This window comes from Aulonocara stuartgranti (genome assembly GCF_965226115.1).
Source record: "Aulonocara stuartgranti genome assembly, chromosome: 15".
In the NCBI taxonomy this organism is placed as follows: Eukaryota; Metazoa; Chordata; class Actinopteri; order Cichliformes; family Cichlidae; genus Aulonocara; species Aulonocara stuartgranti.
In genome coordinates this window covers 21,673,617-21,701,038 of record NC_138951.1, presented here as the reverse complement: position 1 = coordinate 21,701,038, position 27,422 = coordinate 21,673,617, and the positions used below count along the sequence as shown (strand labels likewise).

Here is a 27,422-nt window from a genome sequence, read left to right as displayed (position 1 = left end):
ACAGAATGGAGTCGGCAGAACTAAGCTGCTAATGGGCTAACGGGACTATTAATAGTCTGGAGTGGAGGGCTGCTGCAGTGAGCCAAACATACAAACACAGGGATTAAAGCTGAAGACCTCCGTGTGACTGTTCTGTGATTACCTTCCTGTCAACAAACTTTTTATTTATTAAAAATAAATAAATAAAAATAAAACCCACCCTGCACCCTTACAAACACCAAATGCAGCTGGGCTCTCATTCATTTACCATATAACCTTTGCTTTAGTGTTTATTAACGTGATAATGGTTGTCAACACCAGCACCACCACACATGCTATTCTCTTGGTACTGTTTGCAGCCGTTTCATTATCTATTGATGGCTCTGATGACAATGAATTGCTCTTTATTATTCACTAATGGTTCAATTACTTCTTTTTTCTGTATTTTCAATTATCTCCATTTTTTTGTATTATTATCTTTGTAGTATTATTTTAAATTTACTGCATCGGGAAGAGCCTGAAAAAAACAAAAACAAAAACAAAAAAAACACCACAACAACAACAAAAGCCAACATAACTGAATAAACAAATCGTGAAGCGACCTGCTGTGGCGACCCCTTGTGGCCAGGGAGCAAGCTGAAAGTAGCTTTATGCATCTTATTTTCTTAAGTGGTGCTAAAAAACTAAAAGTGTAACCCTTGACATAATTTACTAAGCAAGCACAAACATAAGACAAAGTTACACACTAGAAGTTATAAAATCCTGTTGTTTTATTTGGTTTCTATAATAAATTTTACATGTGGTCCACAGGGAACCACAACAGTCAGCTCTCCTATTTATCAATCCCCAGTTTCATCCAAAAATGTCTTTATCCAAATTCTTCTAAATTTGTTCACTTTTTTTTAAATTTCTTCTTCTTAAAAAAGATGAGTGCAACGTTTTTTTTCCAACCACTCAGCTTATCCACAAAAAGAAATTAGCTCCATGCTAATTGTTTTTAGCATACGCCAGTGGTTGTAGTAACCCTTGTGGTGTCCTCGGGTCAAAAATGGTCCCTAGGTGAATAGCAAACAAGTACATGGGAATCCCGAGGACACCACACGAACAGTGCATGCTGACATGTTAGCGTCAAACATCAGCAATTCTGTTAAATCCTTTCATAAAACATGTCGCCTAATAGTAAGATTTAAAAAAAAAAAAAATCATTTTGCTGTTTTATGGTGTTTAAAAAACTAAACAGTATGACTTTGAGTGCTCACCATCATGCTTAAACTCTAATCATGTAGCAATAAATGAAAATGAAGTGCTCCGTTTCACTTTTGGATGTTATTATGGATTAAAAACAACTATGACATGCAGACGTCTGCAGACGGTTTCACTCAGAAACAAGCGGATATGTGAATAAAGAGAGCAGATATGAAGTGACTGATAAAAACTTATCAAAGGTGGTTTGTTTTTTCACAATATGATCGTACACGTAGCTCTGCATTCATTTATTATAACACACCGGGTAATACAGAAGAGTTTTAGAAGCCGAATTTAGATGCAACTATAGTTTTGGCCAGCACAGATACAAAAAAAGACCAACTAGCATTAGTACTCTAAACAGGACTGTAACGCTCCACATGACAACAACTGAACAGCTTCCACATGATGTCAGTAAACAATGCTTGAGGTTTGAAAACGTTAAAACAATCTAAAAATAACATGGGAGTAAAATATCGTTTTTTATTTAAATTAGAGACTAAGCAGTAAAAAAAGCCAAGTATCAGTAACATCAGAAAATAAGAGGCCATTTAGGAGTCATCGCTTTAAAAAAAAAAAAAAAAAAAAAAGACCTTAAAAGAGCTTAGTGGGGTTTTATTTGCTCATCTTCTTTTTCCTTTCTTTTGTAGAGAGGGGCAAATAAATAAGAACAAAATAAACTTGCAGAGTAATAATATTGGTATATGATTTTAAATTCTGTTTCGAATCACAATTTCAAAATCGTTACATCCCCATTTTAAAATGCATGCACTACTAAAGGAAGAGTTGAACATTTTGGGAAATGTGCATTTCGTGTTTCATCAATACCATTTTAAATCACTAACAAAATTAAGCCAGTGAAGGGCCTTAACACATCATTCATTTAGTGGCCAACAGAGGGCAGCAACTCCAGTTTCACAACTGTATAAGAATAAGAACTTTATTTATCCCGAGGGAAACTCTTTTGTCATGTACATGCTCAAAGTAATTTTCAACTGTAGAGAGCATGCTAGACAGGCTGCCATCTGAGACGGCGCCGTATAGATGTCTAAAGGAAATGGCTCTACGCTCTTTTAATCTGTGAGTTTACAGATTAAACACGTGGCCTCGATCGCTAGTTCCACATATTAATTTTGGGTCCAGTTTGTAAGTGGTGACCTCATTAACAAACCAGAGGCTGCTTTACTTTGTAATTGACAAGTTGCTAACCTATGATTGTGCAATATCATTGGTTTTTTAGTCAGACCCACCCCTCATTCATCATGCACAGTTTCAAATCATAAAAATGGCAAAAACAGAAAAACCCCTCGGCTCAAGCCTTCATTAACACAAAGGTTGACGCTGAGGTGGTGATGTCCATCTTTTAGTTACAGTCTGATGGCAAGAAAGCATTGAAGCAAATACATTTTTAAAACAGATTCCCCAAAATGTTGAACTACTTCTTTACGAAAAAAGGTTTGTCATTTCAGAAGACGCCCAAAGCCATCTATTCATCCATCCATGGAGATGTAGCAGAATAATGCTTAACACAATGTGTTCTGTGTTTTGAGCTTTTGTTGAAGTAAATTGCTTATTTATTGGGCTTCATCTGTCTTCCATTACAGCTTTTGAGTCAAGGAAGAAAATCAGTTTCAGACAAGTCAATAAATCAGTGCAAAGTGGATGATTCATGGAAAATGCTGGCAGCTCAAACTCTCACCAAAATCACATTACATCATTAGTAATCCTCACGTCTCAACCTTAGATGGCATTAAATCTATCAAATCACCCGTAGGGAAAGCAATTAAATCATTTGCCATCTAGAAGCAATTAGCTTTGTCATGAGCAGATCCACTGACATTTTGAGCTGGACAACACAGACATTAGCATGTCAACGATAGCAGTGACTCAATAAGTTTCTGGTGTCCCAGATTAAGAGCTGAAACAATTTGCCAACTGCGCTTTTCTTTGTCTTTGCCTCCAGATTTTGGATGAAATAATCTATAATGGAAACTAGTGTTGGATATTTCTTACCATTTTCTCACATTAAACGCAAGCAAAAAGCAATAAATAAATGTTAGCTGCAGCTTTAAAGGTGCAGACACACTGAATGACCAACTGTAATTAAAGAATGTGACTTAAATCTAAAAGAGGAAAAAAACAAAACATGAAACCAAAAACAATACAGAGGAAAAGTGCGTTTGACTCAAAGAAGGTGTATAAAACTGATGAAGCCAAAAATCTCTGTAGTGTCTGTATTTATTGTGCAATTCAAGGTGTGTCAACACAAACACTGATCCAGATTCACTAAAGCATGAAGGAAGAGCGATGCCAAGTGTGCACAATGAGCGAAGATGAAGAGGAGAGCCGAATGCTTCAGGTTAGATTTAATCAATCGTGCTCATGCATTGAATTACTTTAGACAAAGTATTCCTGGGTGATTCTGCAAAATAACAGACAACAGTGAGTGCATTTGGGGCTTGTATTTTTAGTCACTGCTGCAATTATTCTTGAAGGTACAGCGCTGCCAGGGTCAGGTTAGTACATAAAGGAGGACTTTCCTGCCCAGAAACTAAGAACAGATCAGTAAGGATGCAGGAATGAATGGATCAGTCCTGCAGTTAAAGGGCGAGTGCCTGAAATTTGCAGTAAAGATGGTTGATTGCTTGCTCATTACTCTTTTTAAAGGCTGCAAATAAATGTCCAAAGCATCCCCAAATAGAAAGCAATAGTGGTGCAATTAAATCAAGAGATTGCCCTGCAATCTAGTCTTAGTGAATCTGGAGCTGAGTTCATAGATCAAGTAACTTTCAGGGTTTCTGCAGTTCTGAATGTAAGAGGTACAATAAAAGAAGAAAAATGGCAACAGACCCGTCTGACACGGTGCATAGACTGAAATGCATAATATACACACAGCTTTGACAATCTGAACCGTGGCTTACAGAGCAAATGGCATTTCTAGAAACTATCGGCCTGGGCTACATGAAGCTGTCGGCTTTGGTCTACCGAATAATCTGACTGCAACACAAAAAAAAACCAAAACAAAAAAAACCAACGCAATATATATATAAAAAAAATAAGTAAATCTAACAGAAAGTTATTTCTAGTTAAAAGACTATGGCATCTGTAATTGTCCATTTCAGTCGGCAGATTATTATTGGGGGGGTACTTTTTATTTTTTCCCCGCTGAGGGTGGCACATGATGTCATAAGGGCTCGTGTTCATTTACAGTTTGCATGTCTGCAAGCTCAGCAATTGTCCCATGTTTGTCGTTTGAGGTGAGTTCCAGTGCTGTACAAGAAGAGGCATGCAGCCGTACAAGTTGCATGCGCGCCGGGGTGGAAGCGTCAAGTCCACTCCTGATCGAAGCTCAAAGATTAGGCTCAGACATTTATTGTTAAAGCAATGAAATGCAACAGTGTCCTGATTGAAAACTTTTTACATGGTGAAGCATCTGTTAGACTTCCTGCCGCCTCTGAAGGTTATTTTAATTTTTTATTTATTTATTTTTTTTACACAACCATCGATGGGACTAGTTTGAGACATTAGAGGACGACAATGCAACATTTAACTAAATGCGATTGTTCACGAAGAAGAAGAAATGTGTAGTTCTTGTCTTGCCACTGATATGAACACACAAAGAGTGGCAATGAATTTACCACCAACGTGTATGGGTTTCTTCAGAGGGCAACTCCTAGGCAGGTTAACGAGGGAAAACAGAAAATAAGTGCTCCTGCTGGTGACCAATGGAATCCAACATGATGGGAGGCGGTTAAGATTGTGACAGGAAAAAAAAAGGTAGTAAGGTAGTAAGTTCCAGTCCCGGTTTGGATAGCAGGTAAACAATCAAAGCCACCTCTACGTGACTTTTTTTTTTTTTCTCGGCCCTCATGTCCCCATTTTTGCAATTTTGCTGGCCAGTGTCAGACCTTTACTGGTTAGAATGGAATGACCAGAAGAGATGGACTTTAAGCCTAGCCCTGGATAACTGGACTGCTATCAAGGTAACATCCAGCCCAGGCTGGACATGTGTGAAGGTGGAAGAAGAGAGGAGACTTGTTAGAGGATGGCTTGTGGTCTTAATAGCTGGCCTGAAATTATCCTCCATGACGCTCGTAGCATCTAGTAGGTTAATCTGCGTGAATACTTCTCCGTATTTTAAGTTCCATGAAGGGAGCCGGGAGCATTTCAGTGCCCACCTGGCAGGGTTTGTTTGGTGGCTCGGGTAGGTCTGGGTGGATCAGGCCTGAACTGTGGGTTGGCTGGTGACAGCGGGCTGGTTTCTCTCTGGGTCGCTGGCAGCAGTCAGATGTGGCTGGGTCATAAGAGGGGCGCAGAAGGCTGAAGGGGGAAAAAGAGGAAGTCAAAATCAGATTAAAAATAGTTATATCAGGTTAATTACAATTTTAATCATACTTCAAGAAGCTTCTGTCTTTTATTCCAGTCTTGGCAACTGTATATCCAACCTTAGCACATACTGCTGCAGAGACAAGTAAGTGAAATTCCAACTATGAGGTTGCTTAGAATGAGCTTTTCATATTTTATTTTATTTTTTCCACTGTGTATGTAGGACACATACAAACACCTTATCTAACAACGTAAACCTAACCACGCTCTGGCTATGCAAATAATGCACTGCTATTATTTGCATAGCCAATAACAGCAGTGCATAGCTTCCACCTAATCCAAAAGTGTTATCCTAACTCTAGACATTCAATTTAAATTAATTTATAGTATTGGTATCCTTGTTGTTACAGACATTTGATTCAATACTTGTGTTGGTGTGTCTGCACTGCTCTGCCAACACATGTGAAACTGAGATGTTTATGTTGGAATTGGAGCCAATAAATATTTTACTGAGGTGAAAAAAAAAAAAAGACTTCAAAAGCAAGAGAAAACTAGTATCCATCTACATTAGCAGGTCTACAGCCCACACAGTAGATTTAACACTGTACTGTAGATCAAGGAATTAAAAGTTAATATTTAATGACTGAGAATAGCCACATCAAAATGACCCTGAGAAATGAACAAAATAAGCTGTTCGTCTGCCCAACCACTAATTAAGTTACACAGACCACTTTCTCAGTATGTTCAAACCAACTGTTTATATTCCAAGTTTCACTTTTAAAATCATCATCCGTTGTATCTTACCTTCCTGCTTTTGCTAGTTGAGGCTTATCCACACCATCACTTTCCTGTAGAAGACAAAGGCACACTTTCAAAATTAAGCCAAACATTGACATACGGAGCATGAAATAAATAAGGTATAACTCTTCTGCCCTATTGTAAGGCCTCGTCTTATCCTAAGATAAAGCAAACCTCTTATTTTACCTGTAGGTTTTAGGGGAACTTACCTTTAAAAACTTTCTTATCGTACAACAGACCTGGAAATTACGTCAAGAATATCCAAGTTATCTATATAACTAGTTTTATGTTTTAAACAGCAAGCTATAAATTAGCCAAAGGGAACAAAGCTATTACAAGAGGGCAAAAGGGTCATCAGTTTGTTTTCCCCCATCTTACAAATGTAATGCTGTGCAAAGTTAACGTCCACATTTCAGTGAATGTGATATAACACTCCACATCCCATCTGAATAACTTAATTTGGACCTCTCTTTTCACAGGACAAATGCTAAAAATATCCCATAATCGTATCATCTGACAACAAGCAGAAATAATGAGCACACAACAATGTTGTACAAAGTGCCACCAACACGACATCACCATGCTCACGTTATGACAGCACCTAATGTGACACGGGTAAGGAATAAGAGACATGCAGGTACAAGACGACTAGAACAACACAGTGACTGATGCAGTGAATGTGCATGACGATGGTAAGTGGACAGCAGGAGCAGTTTTTTCTTTTAAACGGATGAGTGAGTAAGCAGAAGCTGCGTGCTGCCAGCGGACATGCAACATGGAGCGTGAAGATGGGTGAGGATGGGCCAAGACGGCTTTGTTTACGTGACAACATGGATGGATGACAACGTGACACATAAAAAAAAAATAAAACAAAATAAAAAAATTTAAAAAGCAGTAGACGTGGCTCTTACAAGTCATTTTAAATCTGGTACGCTCTCCCCAGGTCTATCTTCCACTACTGGGTTGACTGAAGTTGGCGACTGGGGCTCAGGTGGCGGCATTGGCATAGGCAGGGGGATGGGCATGCTCTTTCCTTCTGGGGTTTCTGGACCCAGATTAGATGTAGGCTGGCCTATGATTACTGTGTTACCTGTTGGATTGGAGCATGAAAACACGAATCCTGAAGCATAAGAGCATGTTTAATCCACTGATGATGCAACAGAGACCTTAGAGCTGACTTTGATTTTTGTATTTATTTATTAAAGTTAGTGTTTAAACTCTAGAAAGCAAGAAGTAAAATATTTTTTTTAAAGAAAAGCTCAATTTAAAAGCAATAAATAAAGAAATAAACACCTCAGCATGTTACAGTTTATGCATTCGTTATGCTTTGAAGCTTTATCACACGTTCAGATTTTAACACAGTCGACCAAAGACACAGGTCATTCTGTAAAATGTGTACACAGAAAAGTCCCCGCTTCAGCAGGCCTGCTGAAAGAAAAGGGCTACATCATGAAGAAACAGTTTAACAGTTTTAATGAAACGAGCCAGAGCCGCAGGAGAGGCGTTTGTAGTGTGCTCTACAGCCACATCCAACAGAAATATTTGTAGAATTTACAGCATTTCTTTTTAAACAGATCTACAAATGGGCATTGCCACGTCACTTAATGTGATTAAATGCCTTTTTCCCTTCTTTTATGAGGTCTTGATTATACTTTCTGCATCTGTGAGCCTGCTTGGGTCAGTGTGGATGTCTGTATGTTGGCCAATTTCTTGTGACCCCGTAGGACTTTAAATTACAATGCACCAACTGTGTACGTGCCCCAGATGGCAAATTTCAAGCAGACTTCAAAGAAATATACCAGCAATGACTACCCGAGTGTCTCCAGCTGGCTGGAGTCTAATCAAAGCTTGAGCTGTCAGCACTATTGGTCTCTGCACACTGTTTACTTCAGGTCTTACTCCATTTATTAACACTTCTGAATAGTTTCTGAAAAGCACATGTCACAGATTTCTTCAAGAGTGATCACAACTAAACTGGAGGGGGATGAAAAATAAAACAAACTAGACTCATCAGCAGATTAATCTGCAGAAAATAACTTGACAATTTTTTCATGTTTGTCATAATGATTCTGTGTAGAATAAATTTGTACAAGCACTGATTCCACTTTCCACATCACACGCACACAGCCTCAGGCTCACATTTACTGGATGACTTTATCAAAGTGGTTGACATTTAATAACTGGTGGCTACAGTCTTTTGCCTCTATGACGGAAGTAAAAAAAAAAATTTAAAAAAATGACTTTGTTTTGTCTATTGGATGCACAAATACCAATTCAGACTTGATCACAAATTAAAAATTACAATTTAGCGCAAATCTGATGAGAAAATAAATGAAAGTCATTTATCATTTTGTTCAGCTTGAGCCGAAATGATGGAAAGAGAGATTGTAGCCAACAAATAATCACACCAGAGGAAGTAAAAGCCCACCAGCGCACACTCGTTTGTCTTGCGTGGTCTGCTTTTGGCAGCGGCTGACAGCGTCAGTTGGTTGTCACCCGTCAGCCCTCAATAACTTTGCCCATTCCCTTTGTGGCTGCCTCCTGAGGCATGCTAGTTTTCTAAATACTGCCCCCCTAACTACGCCCACAGGCCTCACACAGTGGAGGCTGTGGCCTGTGGGGGTTTGGCTGGTGAGTGGTTGTCCTTGTGAAAAAGACTTCATAGTCTAATCCACTGACCCTGCGACGTCAACCAAATCCATCATTTTTTAATGATCTTATTTGGGTTTCAACTGAACTATAATTAAGCACTTGCAAGATGTTTCCAAAGGTACCAGTAACAGTGTTAAATAACCTTGGATTATGATTTTTCTTACCTCCGTCCTGATCTGCTTTGATCTGGGCCTCCAGGTCTTCGGGGTTGACGTACTGGTAGTTTTCATCGTCATCTGGAGGTTTGCACTTCCCGCAGCAGAAACAGCAGCAGCAGCAACAGCAGCAGCAAGTGAATAATGTACAGCACAGCACCAGACCCTACAGGGATTAACATGCAAACAGATTTTTAGCCATATGACACAGAGGATCTAAAAGAACTTTAATCTTAATCTCCAACAAATTATTGACAGCAAACAGTGAGGATTTCATCCAATCCTTTATAAACAGATTACAGATGTCATTTTGCACAGTCAGTGCTTCTGTCACCATATTCAAGACTCATGAATGTGTAACAATCATAATTCATCTAAGACAATCGCATAAAGAAAGAAAGGAAAAAAAAAAACCCTCCCCAAAAATGTTTAATTTGTAATTTCCCTAAATGGATTTTAGAGGCACAGAACATCTTTTGAGCGCAGGGACTGTAAAACCACATTACGAGCCTCACAAAGCCAGCATTCACTGCAGTTATGTTCGCACTCACTGTACTGTTATCCATCCCTAAACACTGACTATGAGGCACAGATGGAAAAGGTGCATTTCTGCAGACGCAGAGGGTGACAGCTCACACCAGCAAGAAAACACCAGATCACGTTTCATATTGTACTCACGCTACAAAGATTGATCTAGCCTACTATGATCTGTAGCCATGATTAGAAAAAAGAAAAAAGAAAGAAAAAAAAAGTGCCACCAATCAGGAATCAGCCTGGTAAAGCACGGGCTGCTGGGAAATTAGTCAAGCGTGAAACTCCTTTATAAACCTGATCACTTTGCTCTAAAAAAATACCTATTAGCTCAGTTAACGGTTACAGATTATTATAAAAGCAAAAATAATCCTGTTTAACACAAACAGCAGATCAGTTTATTCTACCAGACTTCTAATACACAGACCTTGAACTGCATTAACAATATGTTGCTGTTACAATATGCACCACTAAGTACACATTAACTTATATTTTTGAAGTACACTGCACATTACCAAATAAAGGCATAAACCATTTTGTCCCAAAATGGTCAAATATATTTAGTAAATCCAGCTGAGCCACTTTCACACACAGCTGGGTTGTTGGGACAATGCTGGGAGAATCAGGTCTGCACATTTCACAGGAAGTAGCCAACTACAGATGTGTGCTGCCTTAGAAGAGCACGTATAAGTCAGGACATACATTTCTTTACTCTCACATAGGCTTAATTGGACATTGAGCCTATGTGCACCAGTGGGCTGTCAGGTTAAGGACCTTTGTATTCTGAGACAAAGCTCTTTAGGATAATTTCGAGAATGTTTGAAAACAGTTTAGAAGTCAGAGATAGCACACAAAAACACAAACACACCAACCTTAAACCACCATTTGGACATGAGAAAGTAGTACTTGACGCTCTCCTCTCCAAACTGTTCGGACACATAAAGGCCCATGGAGCCATATTCGTCGTAAATCTTCCTCTTGTTCTCATCATTTAAAATTGAGTTCGCATTGTTGATCTCCTTAAACTTCTCCGCTGCCTCTGGGTTGTCTGGGTTCTTGTCCGGGTGGTACTTCAGTGCTAGTTTTCTGTCAGGAGAGAAAGGAAAAGATCAACAAAATTATTGATCGTCTGCTCCAAATGTGCCAGAAAGAATCTGCTGCAAGTGTGAGTGAGGAAGAAATATCACATGGTTCCCTCACAGGCTCAAGCCCAGGATGTCATGGTTTAAAATTACATACACATAAAATTACAACCATATTATTTTCCACCACTTTCAACTCTAATGACCGGCTTAATCTTTTTCACATTATATTGCAGACTGTATACTGTACTCCTATCTAAAACTGATGAAAATAGCCTGACCATGGAACTAATCATAATATCCAATAGTTGTAGCCGTAACTATAACGTTAAATACCTTAGTGAAAATTATAAACGATTGTAAACTGTTATAAACTGCAAAGAAGGTGGAATGTCAACATGTCAGCTTGGGTTCTGGAAACTTTCAAACTGTTAAAAAAATAAATAAATAAAAACTCTATAATGTCACAAGTCTATCCCACACATGAAACTACATTAAAGTAAACAAGCAGCAGTATTATTTGTTTGTTCCATGAAAGTAAAATTAAAGCTTTAACTGTGATTTTGAGGCAGCTAATCAATTTGCACTTTCCCTATTTATTTCCTGAATTATAAGAATCTGAAGTGTCTGAAGAATCTTAAGTAAATGCATTACAGATATCATTTGAAATGCTTTCATGTCAGTCGTCTGCACTTTTACAGACAGAATTAACAGACAACTTGTAAAGAAATATTTCTGAACAGCACTTTAGTTATCTGGCAGCTTATGAGTAAACACTATCAGGGACACAAATAACACATTTGAACAGAGTAGTAGCACAGAATCCACCTGCTGTTCAAACCTTCTGTTTGCAGACAAAGAAACTTGGGAGCTGTAATTTGTGAGTCATGCAAAGTAGGGCTGCCACGATTAGTCGACTAGTCACGATTACGTCAACTATCAAAATCGTCGATGACCAATTTAATAGTCAACGCGTCGTTTGAAGCTTTGTAAGATCCCAAAAGACGCAGGACTAAGTAGTAGGATTTAAGAGTGTAATAACGGACTGAAACAGAAGATGGCAGCACTGCATGTACAAGGATGCCAACCGTTAAACCCTGAAGAAGAAGCTCTGTCCCAGAATTTATAGTGCGGCCCTGCTTAGTTTCCAACAATGGCGGCAGCTAGTTAGTTTTAATTTTACTCTTATTATTCTTTCTGGGTCACAAAATAAACGTTTAACACATTTTCAGGCAAGAATGTAGCTGTGTAAACCTCAAATATCTGCTCAGTTTATCAAGACATCTCATATTTTCAAAAGCGCTTCGACGTTTTCAGAGACATCTGTTACCCACCAGCTCGATACCTAGCCTGGGTTCAAGGCTCACTAGAGCCCGTGAGAACACCGGACTCCCGGCAAATCGTTGTCAAACCCACCGCCGTCTTTCGCTGCTCAGGTTAAACGTATATGAGTCACTTAGATAACTTAAAATGTTATTGTTTGGCTTTTTTTAGTATTTTATTTGTTCCTGAGTAAATCAGTTTGGCTGAGATTCAAGTTATAGTTTTTACACAGCTGAATAAACGTCAAGCATACAACTGGTCATCAGAAGTGTGAGATGCTCGAGAATATACACCGGTGTCCTGTTATATTTTAGATATCAAGGAGTTTATTAAACTTCACAGAAACAATCTGCAAATTTCATTAAAAATTAAAAAATCATCTTGTCTTCATTTTTAGTTAGCACATACGCAAAACACTTAAAGCTGTAAGCTAATGATAGTTATATAAGAGCAGATGCATGCTGGTGCAATAAGCTGTAGGTTTTACGTCTAATGGATGCATGACCTGATTAGTCGACTAATCGCAAAAATAATCGGTGAATAGTCGATAGAGCAGGGCGATATGGCCAAAAATATTTATCACGATATATATTTGAAAATTTGCGATAACGATATAACTGACGATATAATTGATGCGAGACAAAATACAACTCCACAACATTACTAGCGCAAAATACAACCTTCCATTTATTTTCACTTAAACAAGAAGCTGGTTTTTATGTACATTAAAGCTTTATAAAAATGTAACAGTGCAAATGCAAATTCCTTGCTGAAAGTTTAACCAAAAGGCATTTCCAGTAGAAATGGGCTGACATATCCTGAGCATAACCATGTATAATATCCACTGAAGTTAAAAAGAGGTGCTTTGCAACATTAAACTGCAGTGTGCAGTACGCATTTTTCGGACCATAAGGTGCACGGGATTATAAGGCACATTAAGCGAAACAAAGCAGTCAGATAAATCAAACTTTATTAAACTCATTCTTCTTGCTTCCGCCACTTCTGTACCATTGATTCATTAATGTTGAATTCTCTGGCAGCTGCTCTATTCCCATGTTGTTGCAGTATATTAATGACTGACCTCGTATTGTGGATGGATTATCTCAGTTGTTCTCCTGACTGAAGTTTGGTCCGTTTACAGCATCCTGCCACGCGATTGCATTTGTCTCTAACTATCAGGAACCTTAACGTTAACTTTTATAAGTGGAAAAGTGTTAGTGTTCGTCCTCCAGCTTCACTGTTTATGTTATGCTAATATAGCTATGTCGCTAGCGATCACGTAGCACATCATTATATACCAACTAGCCCAACTTCAGTAACCCTACAAACGTCACTGCTGTTTAGTTTCCTGTCTTCATTTATGTTGGAAGTGATAGCAGAGCTGTAAGTTTGAATTTTTTCAGAAATCTCTCAGTCAGAACATGCTATATATATCATGCTTAGGTAACTAGCGAAACTAGCGAGCTAACTTCCGCTAGCTTCCTGCTAACTTCTAACTCCGTTAAATGTAATAAATTCTGTTTTCATGGATGCCTGGAAGTTAAACTTCATAATTACACCTGGTAAAGCAGCAATGCTGATTGTTTTATTAAAGATGAAAGAATTTAGACAGTTTTTAACTCTCAGTGATGCTGCAGTGTTCGTTTGACCTGAAGCATACGGAGTTTAGGACCCAGATTACTCCCAGATTTAAGAGCATCTTAGTCCGACAAATACGACAATAACGACGGCCGCTTGCATGTTCTGCAAAAAAATGTGCTTTGTCGTGTATCAGACGGACAAACACCAAACCAGTTCCACATCACTGAAGTTGCACCATTTTTACAAACCAATTCTGGTTCATCTGTTTCACTCAACAATCGGCCATGTGCGTATGAAAACAAAGGCACTGCGCATGCGCGTTTTACTCATATTCTATCGCGATATTTCATTTTCCTATCGTTGCCTAACATTATACCGGTATTACCGTGAACGGTATAATATGGCCCAGCCCTACTAGTCGACTATCAAAATAATCGTTTGTGGCAGCCCTAATGCAAAGCCACTCTAACGGTCCAAAATTAAGAATATGGGCAAAACAACAAAAAGAACTTTAATAAAGAGAAGTAACTAAAGTCCAGCTTACCTGTACGCTTTCTTGATTTCTTCTGCAGACGCTCCTTTCTCCAGACCTAGCACCTTGTACACACTCTCCCCAGAGGTGGACATCTTCCTTTGGGGGCGGGAGGAGTTTGGTTCAGCCATGGCTCACCTCTGTAATTAAAAGAGATCAAACTTATTAGGAGGCGCTGATACATAAAAAGCTCAGAATTCAAATGATTTATTTAAAGAATCTAAATACTCAGGCCAGTGTTAATTACCAAAGTAGTGCAGAAGGTGAGGTTCACCAAGGCAGAGGTGGTGTAAATAAAGAAGAAGTAAAGAAAAAGATACTGTTTTTCACTTTTCACTACAATAGGGAGACATAAATCAGCTGTTTAATATACCAAAGAAAATAAGGACACACCAGACAAAATAAATAGTGCTACAAAAAAAACAAAAAACAAAACATAATCATAACACCCTCGGTTTGACTTACTTCCTGGTTCCTTGTCTGCCTCTCTACTGTTGTTCAGCATACCTCAAGTTTACGTCTGACCTTTATTGTTTCGGTTCACTACAGTGCTTACTTCAAATGCAATTTTCTCCAACAGTGAACAAATAACAGCTTTAAAAACCCAATGTAGACTAAAAAGACAAACTGACGTAGTTGGCCAAGCTCTGGTGAACATACTGGAACATCTACCAGCTAAAGAGCCACATATTTACTTAAAGACTAAGTAAAATAGGGAATATAGTGTATGCTTTCTAATAACAAGCAACGGTGACTGCACAAGTTGCAGATGTACAGTTGCATGTTACACAGGATCTGTGTAGCATTAGATTGTCTCAGTTGCTTTCGATTGACCAGTTCTCCCATTTCTCAGCCTGTCCTCATGTCTTCTAGTTTCAATAAGCTAAGATCACAATAGTAAAAAGCTCAGTGCTGCATTTCACATGCCAACGTGGCACATCACGATGGCCGTCTCCAAAAACACCCTTCATTAACCACCAATGATGACGTTGCTGTAACACTGCTAGATTTGAAAATAACTTTCTGCAACAAGCTTCACAAATCAGCTTAAACTTGACAGTAATTAGTTCTATTGCACCTTCTGGGCAAATCCTGTCTTTTTAAGACAGCTTTTGTTGTGCACATCTTCGAGGCAAATGCAGTTATTTTTGTCCTCTCCGCCTCCTTCAGTGAAAATGCAGAGAAATGTTTAGAGAAAAGGGTATAACATGATACTAGCAACCCTGAGTATGCAAGCCACTGAGAAGAGAGTAGGAGAAGCCTCCTTTATGGAGGCAATGAATCACACAAGTATTTAGAAGCAGAGAGTTAGTGTTTCACAATTACTCCATACAAAATGGATTTCTGATGAACTACGATTACTGTACGCGTACACAAATACACTCACATTGAGTCATACTGAGCCACACGAATAATGCCACCCAGGTCATTGACTAAAGAAGATTACATTTTGCTGATCTCACAGATTACCCGTCCAAGTCCATGTCAGACAGGGCCAACGTTCTGGTCAGAGGCCAGCAAGACAACTGCACAGATATGTGCAACAAACCAATCGACTGTCATAAGCGTTTAACTGTAACCCTTGTAATTCTACATCCTGAATCCAAGGAATCCTTGACAGTAAATAATTAACACAAAAATGAAACAACTAAGAGATGTATTCACACAGGATTAATTTTTCCATCTGGCACACTTTGCCTTTGGGATTTTTATTCTACTCATTACAGACGAAGCAGATTTGCAAAAGGATTAAATTTAGATGAATATGTAACAGTTACTAATTAGAGAGATCACAGCTAACACTACAGATTTGTGAATGGGGCTTTTGTTATGTCATCTAACCATTACAAAGTTCTGTGCCATTAATATATGAACTCAGATATTAACTTTATCAATATTGTACCATTCTGAGTAATGTCTGTAAGAATTAACTAGTTCCCCTCATTTAATTGTGCAAACTGAAACATGTTTTTGAAGTGATTATAATTAAGCGGGATCTACTATGCTTATTTCTTGCTCCATATCTTATTTTTGTTTTAGTCCTGGACTAGAGTAGCTTTGCATTAGGGCTGGGCCATATTATACCGTTCACGGTAATACCGGTATAATGTTAGGCAACGATAGGAAAATTAATTATCGCGATAGAATATGAGTAAAACGCGCATGCGCAGTGCCTTTGTTTTCATACGCACATGGCCGATTGTTGAGTGAAACAGATGAACCAGAATTGGTTTGTAAAAATGGTGCAACTTCAGTGATGTGGAACTGGTTTGGTGTTTGTCCGTCTGATACACGACAAAGCACATTTTTTTGCAGAACATGCAAGCGGCCGTCGTTATTGTCGTATTTGTCGGACTAAGATGCTCTTAAATCTGGGAGTAATCTGGGTCCTAAACTCTCAGTGATGCTTCAGGTCAAACAAACACTGCAGCATCACTGGGAGTTAAAACTGTCTAAATTCTTTCATCTTTAATGAAACGATCAGCATTGCTGCTTTACCAGGTGTAACTATGAAGTTTAACTTCCAGGCATCCATGAAAACAAAATTTATTACATTTAACGGAGTTAGAAGTTAGCAGGAAGCTAGCGGAAGTTAGCTCGCTAGTTTCGCTAGTTACCTAAGCATGATATTGCATGTTCTGACAGAGATTTCTGGAAAAATTCAAACGTACAGCTCTGCTATCACTTCCAACATAAATGAAGACAGGAAACTAAACAGCAGTGATGTTTGTAAAGTTACTGAAGTTGGGCTAGCTGGTATATAATGATGTGCTACGTGATCGCTAGCGACACAGCTATGTTAGCATAACATAAACAGTGAAGCTGGAGGATGAACACTAACACTTTTCCACTTATAAAAGTTAACGTTAAAGTTCCTGATAGTTAGAGACAAATGCAATCGCATGGCAGGATGCTGTAAATGGACCAAACTTCAGTCAGGAGAACAACTGAGATAATCCATCCACAATACGAGGTTAGTCATTAATATACTGCAACAACATGGAAATAGAGCAGAATTCATTCATTAATGAATCAATGGTACAGAAGTGGAGGAAGCAAGAAGAAAGAGTTTAATAAAGTTTGATTTATCTGACTGCTTTGTTTCGCTTAATGTGCCTTATAATCCCATGTACCTTATGGTCCGAAAAATACGTACTGCACATTGCAGTTTAATGTTGCAAAGCACCTCTTTTTAACTTCAGTGGATATTATACATGGTTATGCTCAGGATATGTCAGGCCCATTTCTACTGGAAATGCCTTTTGGTTAAACTGTCAGCAAGGAATTTGCATTTGCACTGTTACATTTTTATAAAGCTTTAATGTACATAAAAACCAGCTTCTTGTTTAAGTGAAAATAAATGGAAGGATGTCTTTTTGCGCTAGTAATGTTGTGGAGTTGTATTTTGTCTCGCATCAATTATATCGTCAGTTATATCGTTATCGCAAATTTTCAAATACCGTAATTGTCGGGCTATAAGCCGCTACTTTTTGCACCAGCTTTGAACCCTGCGGCTTTTAGTCAGGTGTGGCTTTTCTATGGATTGTCCATGATTTTTGTGATATCGTAAGACGATTTGTTTTGTTTGTTCCGGTGTTGTACGGCACTACGTTGCCTGGCGGAAGGGCATGTCATCAGACACACAGTATCGGGTTCAAGAGTGGTATGTTGGTCACATGTCCATCCGCCAGGCAACATAGTGCCGTACAAGTAGCGCGAAAAACAAACTTCAAAGTAGCGCTACACGTTCAGCGGGAGTCGTGGATGATGTGCGGCGATAAACGTGCGAAAAGCAAGTTATGCCCAACTCAACCGGTGGAATCTGACAGCGTGGAAAAGTGTGAAAACATCCATGATCACCAACGGATTTCGAAGGGCTGGACTGCTGCATGATGGAGAGGAGGACACCGCCACGGCCCTTCAGAGGGTGTTCGACTCTGACACTGACAACAAAGGAAAGAAGCTGAGAGTGGATAACGTAGCCATCCTGAGCCTGTTCGTATCCGACACTGGAGAAGAGGACTTTGGTGGTTTTAGTGCGCAGGAAGATGGTGGTGAATGACTGACTTTTCTTCTTGTTAAAGCCATGTCACTGCACCTGAGCCTAAAAGGTAGTCCAATCTATTTTTCTGGTGTGCCCTAGGTTATTGTTATGTACTACATTTGTTACTCATTTATGAAGCACAGTACATGTTTCCTACTTGTAATTACCGCTACTTGTACATATACCTAAAAAGTTATGCAAATATGTACCCATAACTTGTTTTTCAAAATATTAATAAAAGGGATGTGTCTCCAAACAGCCATCTCTTTCCTGACAATTCGCTTTGTGCATATTCTCTTACATATGATAAGTCAATATTGAAACACCTGCGGCTTTTAGTCAGGTGCGGCTAATGTATGTACAAAACAGGATTTTCCCCTGATTTTAGCTTGTGAGGCTAATATTCAGGTGCGCTTTGTAGTCCGGGAAATACGGTATATATCGTGATAAATATTTTTGGCCATATCGCCCTGCTCTACTTTGCATGAATCAAAGATTAAAGTTATCCTTATTTATGTTATACTGGGCTTTGGTCCAGCCCCTTAATTCACTGGTCTGAAAAACAAAACAAAGCTAATGAAATGGTCAGACATAACAGAGCTGCATATCAGATAAGCAAACATTGACTCTCTGCCTTTAACATATACAGGAACCCTGGAATATATTCACACGTTGAACCTGAACTGCACTTAAACCTCATTTTGTGCCATTTAATGGCAAGAAAATGTTTAACTGCAAGAAAAACATCTTGTGTTTCTGTGGGTGTCCTTCAAAGAAAAGCCTTTTCTTCTTTTATCAAATCTACAGTTTAATGTTAATTTTGCATTTAACAAGAGGGAAAAAGATCAAATTCAATTCAAACTCTAGCTCAAAACCAGTGAGCGAAAACAACTTTGTTGATATTGCGTTCTCATCCAGATAGTTAAGAGCGCCCTGATGTGAGAACAAAATAATTGGCTTCACACTGCTCATGTGGATTTGCAATTTTAACAGATGGCACTTAAAGGTAGCATATTTTATTCACTTGGTTCCCGATTCAGTCAGATCAACAGATTTAGGTCACTTTAGAGTTTATATAAACACAGAGCAGACAAAACATATTTCTGAGTATTTTTGGAAAAATTGCAGCTCATGAATGTGAAACTCAAGTTCTCTCAGCTCAGTGGATTCACAGCTGGCTGATTTAGGAAATTACCTTGCTCTGGTAGGAGTGTCTCTGCAGGATAACACATTCAATTAAGGAAAATAAAATAAAATAAATGGCATTTATATTTCACTGTATAAAATAAATCTGTACAGAAGGATACATCTTAGAATGAACTCCTGAGTCGATAAGCAGAAGTGTCATAATGAGCACACGTGACAACCACCGTATTGTCTGCCAGACTGTACCGCTGGAGGACTCTCACATATTGCATAACAAAGTATGTTTATCACCCTTTTATTACAAAGCATTTGTTAATTCTTCTTACAGTCTGACTTTCCATTTACAAGTAAGCGTTTGTGTTCTTTCCCACTTTCTGTATATCCACCACTTTGGACCTCCATCAGTTTGCCTACTGCACCAACAGGTCAACAGAGGACACCATCACCACAGCGATCCACGTTGCCATGACTCATCTGAACAATCCCAGCACTTATGTCAGAATGATGCTCAGTGGCTTTGTACCTGTGCTAAGCACAATGACAACAGTGCATCTAATCTAAAGAAAAATCTATTTGAATAATAATAATAATAATAATAATAATATCCAAAATATTATACAGATCTATTGATAGCTGCAGCAATAACATAATAACTGGGTTGTGCTAAAAATGCACACTGGAGACTGGAAAAAAAGACAAAATCCAGTAAGGCTTTTGACTGAAATAAACCCTCCAAATAAGAGTTCAAAAAGGACAATTTTTCCTCTGTGATGGAAGCTCTGCAGGCCCAGATGGCGTTACTGCTGAAGCCAAGAGAGCTGATGTAAATACATCTCGAAACATGGTGCACAAAACAAGGGGCAGGCATGCAGGCAGGAGGGGCAGCATTTACACAGACAAGCCTTCAATATTCCTAAAATAATCCTTTGTGATCACCAAACCGCTCTGAGGAAATGTACTACGCTTTGATCAAACTGCAACTCGCAGCGAAGCAATCGATCGAGACCCACTCAGCCAGGTCTATTAGGTTAATTAGCCAACTGCAGTCTTTGTGGTGCAGACTTTAGAAATCCGCCCAGCATGTATGCAAATGGAGCTCGCCAATATGAAACGACAATATGAAAATGAACCAACAGGAGTACAAAAGCTGGAAACACAGGAAAGAGAAAGGAGTCACTGCCAAGCATTAGACAATGAGCCTTTTAAAGGGAAGATATTTATCAAAGTTTAACCACCATTTGTTTGAGGCTTTTTGCTGAGACAGTGTCAGATCAGAGGGAGAGAAAGTAAGTGAATGGGTTTTACACAGGTCTAGCTGACAAAATGAGACACTTTCAGCCAAAAACACAAGGTTTGTGGTAGAGATGAGCCTGAACAGTCAACTAGACAATCAAACCTTGTTGCTTGATGTTTGTTGTTTGCCAGAAATGCTAGATGATGAATCTACTCGTGTAAAATAATATTAACCTACAACACCACCTTCCACTAATCAGGGCTGCAGAGCCTCTATCTTTTTGAGACGGGAAGATTCAAATAGATGTAAATAAGCAAGATAGGTTGACAGCCCTGTGAAGCAGCAGAATTCCAACTAGAGCTGGGCAATATGAGGAAAATCTAATATCGCAATTTTTTTAGGCTATATCGCAATACACAATATTTATATCATGATATGTTTAAATAACCTCTATAAACAAATGTTATTTTCAACTATATAGTGCCTAGAATTGCGCTGGTATACACATTCAAATCGACCATTCAATATTTATTTTTCTACTTTGAACACAAAAAATCTGAATGAATTGAAATGTTTTATTTTAACCATCAGTTGCACACAGAGGTTTTTCACAAACGGCTATACTGTGACAGTAAGCCTCTTTCTGTGGTCAACACTAGGCCTTTAACAAATGAGTACATCCAGCAAATAAGCAATAAAACAACTGAGATTAAAAAGATGCTCTTTTGTACTTGTAACATATAAAAATTGTAAGACAAAAGCTGCGATTAATGATGCATGGGAGAAAAAAAAAAAAAAAAAAACCCTCAGTGAATTACATGCAGACATACTAAATGGTTACGATAAAGCCACTTTAACCATCGTAACCACAGCCCGGCACAATATACAAAGTCAGTCACAGACTAACCACTGAATCACAGAAAAAGAGGTGTTTTAAGGTTATGATTTTGACATTTAGGGCTCTGCATGGACAAGCACCAACATACATCAGCGATCTTTTACATCCTTACATCCCCAGCAGGTCCCTGAGGTCATGTGATCAGGGCTTGCTGGTTGTCCAGCACATGAGGTTGAAAACAAAAGGTGACAGAGCTTTTGTAACTGTGGCCACAGACTTTTGAACGCTCTCCCATTGAACGCTTTGAAAAACAGCTAAAAACTGATCTTCTTAAACTTGCTTTTGGTTGATTTTTGTTTTTATGTTTTAGCTTCTGTGAAGCACTTTGTGATTTTATTCTTGAAAGGTGCTATATAAATAAAATTTTACGTTACTTTTTTCAACTGTATATTAACCATTGAATGTTAGAGAATTTTAATTTCGTGCACTTATTCTACAGCTTAAAATTAAATTTTTTTTTAAATATCCTGCTTGTTACGGGATAATGTGTGGAAAGCTTCCAGTACTTTTTCCTGCAATTTTACATTCATTTCTTGGACTATAAGCCCAAGAAGACCTGCTACAACAGCTTTTCCTCGTATTGGGAAAAAACTGAGATGAATTATTCTTCTTAAGATGCCATAGGCAGTGTAACTAAGAGAGGATTCAGGGTCACCTGATCCAGCCCTAACAATACGCTTTATCAAAAAGGAAAGTTTTAAGCTTAGTCATAAAAGTAGAGAGGGTGTCTGTCTCCTGAATATGAACTGGGAGCTCTCGCCACACAAACTGAAGGCTCTGCCAAAAGGCAGTTAATAAAATATACATTTATAATAATACTGACAAATGTACCAGCGCCTAAAACAGCAACTTAAAGAGACAGAAGCAGGCTATGAAAAAATCCATATTTAACAGTACTTATCACCACTGATATAACTGATAATTGACATAATTCAATTTTAAGGGTACTTACAAGCACATTTCTACTGGTGATATTTTTGAGCACAGATCCATATGTAGGAGTACTTAAATGATCATTTTCTGAACGTTATTATTAGTAAAGAACAAAGGCATCTGACTTCTGCTTTGCTCCAGCTGAACTAAGCTTTTCTATTCCTTAAGAATGGAGTGTTTGTCAAAAACCACAAGTGAAGAGAATCATGTGAGAACTGCAAGCAAAAACTCCCTAAAAAGTCCTCGATCAGTGAGGACAGCAGCTCTTCAGACAGTCTGCAACACTGCTGGGTTTAAAATAGACGTCTTTGTTGTTGAAAATAACTGTGGCTTTTAAAGGTGTGTAACATGATAACTATGTAATCGAAGCAGTCGCCCTGCCACACAGTTTAACGGATCTCTGACACACTGCTGGAAATTCAGTGTAACAGAGAGTTCATTATTACACAATACTGAATATAAACAGTTACACTCCTGGTATGCAGTACTGCAGCTGCTCTTAAAAGGTGCATACTTTTATATGCAGTATGTCTACAACTGGGGCCTACTGCATCTTATTATATTGCAACTTGAACTTTGACCATCTTGTTGTGGGAAGCTGATGGAGAAGATTGTGGCCCCAAAAGCAAGCTAAATGCTTCACCCTAAAGTCTGTAACAAATTTGAAAACTTTTCTTTTTCTTTTCAAATTTGCAGAGCCTTTCATTTTGATTCAACTGACAAATCAGCTAGATTCAAAAGAGCTACTGCCCTTAAGTGTGTTTAAGGTCATTGTAAAGGACCTTAATCATGTCTGATCGCTTCTGCCCCTGTTTTTCCCAAGTCAAACTCTCTCAACCAACCAGCTGAGCAACTGACAGACAACACCACTGTTACTTTGTATACTTAAGGAAACAATCTTTGGCTTTTTCATTCTTCAACCTCAGCTAACGGGTTTAGTCAGTAGCTTCAGGTTATTCTGAAATAAAATCAAGTTAATTTTGTCAATTATGTCCATTATTAGAGTTTGAAAAGAGGAACATACAGGATATGCACACTGTGCAACAACATCTCAATCACACGTCACTACCCCTTGATGAGTGAGATTTTTAGGTTTCTGAGTGCAGGACAGGGTGGAGAAGAGAAGGGAAATATGATAATTGACCTTTTAAATGATTATAGATTTGAAAGGGGGAAAAAAAAATCTGACAGTGGCATTGAGTCTTAAAATAACTGTTGTTTGTCATTATTTTCAAGTTTTTGGGTGTTCACTACTTGACCTACAGAAACAACAACAACAACAACAACAACTAAAGCTGCCTTAAAACAACTGAGCCAGTCCTCTCCTTTAAGATCAGGGTCATATGATGGCTATTAAAGTAGATAAAATATGTCAAATTAAATTAAGTGATATATAGTAAACCTTCAAGGCCTCAGGATATTTGCTTGGTTGGTAATCCAGCCTCAAACATCAACTGCTGCTACAAACGAGCAGCTGTCTTTATGTATGGTCGAATGCATCCAAGCTTCTACTATGGGGAAAAAAGAACAGCTGTACAGCTCACAGAAACAGGACAACAGCCAGCACTACCATGAGTGTTACTGTGCACCTCAGAGTATTTAACATCAATGCATGAGATACTGTTTAAGTTAGCAGCTCAATCATTGAGATTATTGTTAATTTATGAATCCATCTAATGGTACTTCTGCTATGTATGACAAAAGAAATTTTCTTCTCATTCATATGTCAAAACTCAGTCATCTTGCTGTTGTCATCAAAATACAAACTCAAATCTTCTTAGTCTAAAGAGAATAAGTAGAGGTCTAATCCAGGGCCTTGACTTACATATTTAAACAAACCTGTAGAGGTTAAGGGCAGGAAGAATACAGCCTTCTAATCAAATATAGAGAATATTTATATTACAAAGAGAAATATAATAAGAAAGATTAGGATCTTAATACAGTGGATGCTTAATCAGTATCCACACTAATAAATAAGACAAGAGCTAAGCCTCGTCCAATAGTTAGTTTACAACATTGGAGAAAACCAGATAACCCTCACATTTGAGGTGATGAAGCAAGACAGGGAATAATATCAGTATTCCCTTAGTGAGAGATTATGTAAGGTGTTCCTGTGATGTTGAATGCAGGGCACAACAATCTATATGTACACAACGTAGATCTTAAACGAGTGGGACCTATTCTAGGTCTTTAAATTACTTTAACTGCACAGACAATCAAATATCTAACGGAAACCTAAAATTATTTCCCCATTCTTGCCTGTATCTGTGTACTTCCCAATATTTATAGATGAATACAACATTATTCTTTTTTTCAATTCTGATAAAATGCCAAAAAATAAATGCATGTAGATGATCGGTTTCTTTTGTTGTTGTTCTTACTTTACACGATTACACATAACAGACACACGTGGGCAGGGATTTAACCCAGATCTTCAATTTACTCAGTCTTACCAAGCTTATTCTATTTTACAGCAACAGAGAAAACCAGAAAATCCTCACATTTCAGAAGGTCAAACCTGAAATGATCAAACCGTCTCACAGGTAGGCTGTGAAGCAGGGTCTTCTCGAGAGAGTAAGTGCAGAGGAAAATGGTATTTTATCCTAATTGGGTCATTAGATCAATTCTGAATCTAAACAACCTGAATTTTGTCGGATTCTGATTTTTCATGTATGTGTAGAGTCAAAATAACCTAAATACTATTACACCACCATAATTTAAAACCACAGCAGGCAGCCCCCTGAGAGAAATGGGTTTTGTGGCATGTTAGGATAAAGATGAGGGTGTAATGAAGGAAGGAGTGGTGCGTGGTTGTCGTCTGTTTGTCCTTGTGCAGCGCTAATCCCTTTTGCTAATCTCCCAGCACATGGGGAACTACTTTCTATTTTACACCCCGCCATTCATAAATCCGTGATACCTTGTTTTATTTGGTTTATTCTGCCATTAATTTTGTCTCCATCTTTCTTAATCAACTAAAAATAAACCTGTCGTCCTCCTCACTGTGGCGATGACAAATAGTTAGCCTTGCTTCTATGGAGATCATTCTACCACTAAATTCATTTAATTTATGGAAAATAATTTCATTAATAAATGCACCAAAAATATGCATTAATCAACCATAAAGCTGGCAATGTGCATTGGACATGGAGATAGACCAGCCTCCATCTATAGTACATTTAAATGGTAAAATCAAATTTAAAATTAGGAGAATTTTCACTAGACTTTTCATTTTGATTGCACTTTTTTTTTTAGTAAAAAAAAACAAACAAACAGGGTTTATTTCGACTGCAGAGCAAATTCTCAAATTTTCAATCAGTCGGCATCGAAATATATCTCGCTGCCGACTAAACTAACTCGTTATAGATGAGCTTCATGGTGGGGTTAACAGACTAGGGCGAACCTTAAATTGACAGATTTTTGAATGGGGTTTGGTGTACGTGACCGTGACACCTACCCACGGTTAGCTAACCTCACGCTAGCTAATTTAGTGCCCCCAAACGCCTTACCTTGTGCAAACTGAACTCTGTATATCTCGCTGTACGGTTAGCTGGATCATAGAGGCATCCGAGTTAGGCTCTTAACTCCCAATTAACGGTCGGAATCACGGTGCCGTTTGCCCGCTAGCAGCCCACTGTAGCCGGCGGGTTTCTGCTGCTTCGTGTATGGCTCCTCCTTCCAGGAAATGAAGGAAGAAGTTGCTCAGTTTTGCCAGAGCCGATGTAGGAGAGACGCTCCACATCCCGTAGCACAAGAAATGGGTACACTCAGCCGCCGAAGCACCAGGGGGCGACAATCAGATACTTAGTAGTGAAGCACCAAACTGTGATTCTAAACAAGCTTCCCATTTTAGATTCGTTTCCAGAAGCAAAGCATTTATAATGTGTCCAAAGTTAAATAAAAGAACATGGCCTTTAGTTTTTTTCTTACAGGAATGCTGATTGATTTTCCCTTTCATATGTTAGAAAGTCATCATCCAGAGAACGTATTTTCATCAAACTGTGGTTACAACAGCAGCAGAGCTCACTACAATATGGACAACAGAGCAAAGGAAACAAACAAACAAACAAATAAAACATAAAGACACATAAGAAACTAACCTTCAGACAAATACATGCAGTGTCAAAAAGAAAAACAAAGGAAAAAAGAAAATTAATAAAAGAAACCATCAATAAATATTTAGAACAATAACAAGTTATTTCTTAAATCTGATGAGTGATGTTACATTATGATAAAGATAAAAATGATGCTGCAATAAACTAAAAGCAATCAACTGTAAACGTTGCAAAATTTCCTGATTCTCTCAGACTCCACTGATCAACAACAGCAGCATATCAACAGTATTTCATCCTTTCTGGTTTTATACAAAAAATCTTTTAGATATAAAATGAGATCATTTTAATATTGGTTGTTTTTCTGTTTCAAGCTTTACTTTTAATGTGTGTATTTAGGTGTTATCTAATCTTATTTCATATTAAAACGCTGAAAGTGAATTTCATAAAATGTTTTCTAACCACTTTTGAATGAAGTCCATCCATCCATACATCTTCTTCCGCTTATTCAGGGCAGGGTTGTGTAACAGCCTAAGCAGAGATGCTCAGACCTCCCTCTCCTGGGCCACCTCCTCCAGCTTGTCCAGAGAGATGCAATCTCTCCAGTGTGTCTTGGGTCTGCCCCTTCGGCCTCCTCCCGGTGGGACATGCCCAGAGCTCCTCAGCCAGGAGTCATCCTTTTCAAGTGCCCAAACCACCTCTTCTGTCTCCTTTCAATGTGGAGGAGCTGCGGCTCTACTCTGAGCCCCTCCCGGACGAACTCCTCACCCTATCTCTAAGGGAGATGCCAGCCACCCTTCAGAAGAAGATACTTTCCGTCGCTTGTATCCGTGATCTTGTTCTTTTGGTCACTACCCACAGCTCGTGGTCCATAGGTGAGGGTTAGGACGTAGATTGACCCGTAAATTGACAG

The 27,422-nt window shown here is 38.5% G+C and overlaps 1 protein-coding gene across 1 annotated transcript; it reads right to left on the bottom strand.

Annotated features, from left to right (window-relative positions):
* Positions 1 to 1,457: 1,457 nt before the first annotated feature.
* On the bottom strand, positions 1,458 to 26,226 carry dnajc5ga (DnaJ (Hsp40) homolog, subfamily C, member 5 gamma a). Its single transcript, XM_082504975.1, has 7 exons — positions 25,967 to 26,226; positions 14,217 to 14,344; positions 10,559 to 10,772; positions 9,165 to 9,321; positions 7,260 to 7,438; positions 6,355 to 6,398; positions 1,458 to 5,544 (listed from the first exon to the last, which is right to left on the bottom strand). The coding sequence occupies exons 2-5, from the start codon at positions 14,333 to 14,335 to the stop codon at positions 7,263 to 7,265; spliced, it is 666 nt and encodes a 221-aa protein (XP_082361101.1). The 5' UTR covers positions 14,336 to 14,344; positions 25,967 to 26,226; the 3' UTR covers positions 1,458 to 5,544; positions 6,355 to 6,398; positions 7,260 to 7,262.
* Positions 26,227 to 27,422: the final 1,196 nt, after the last annotated feature.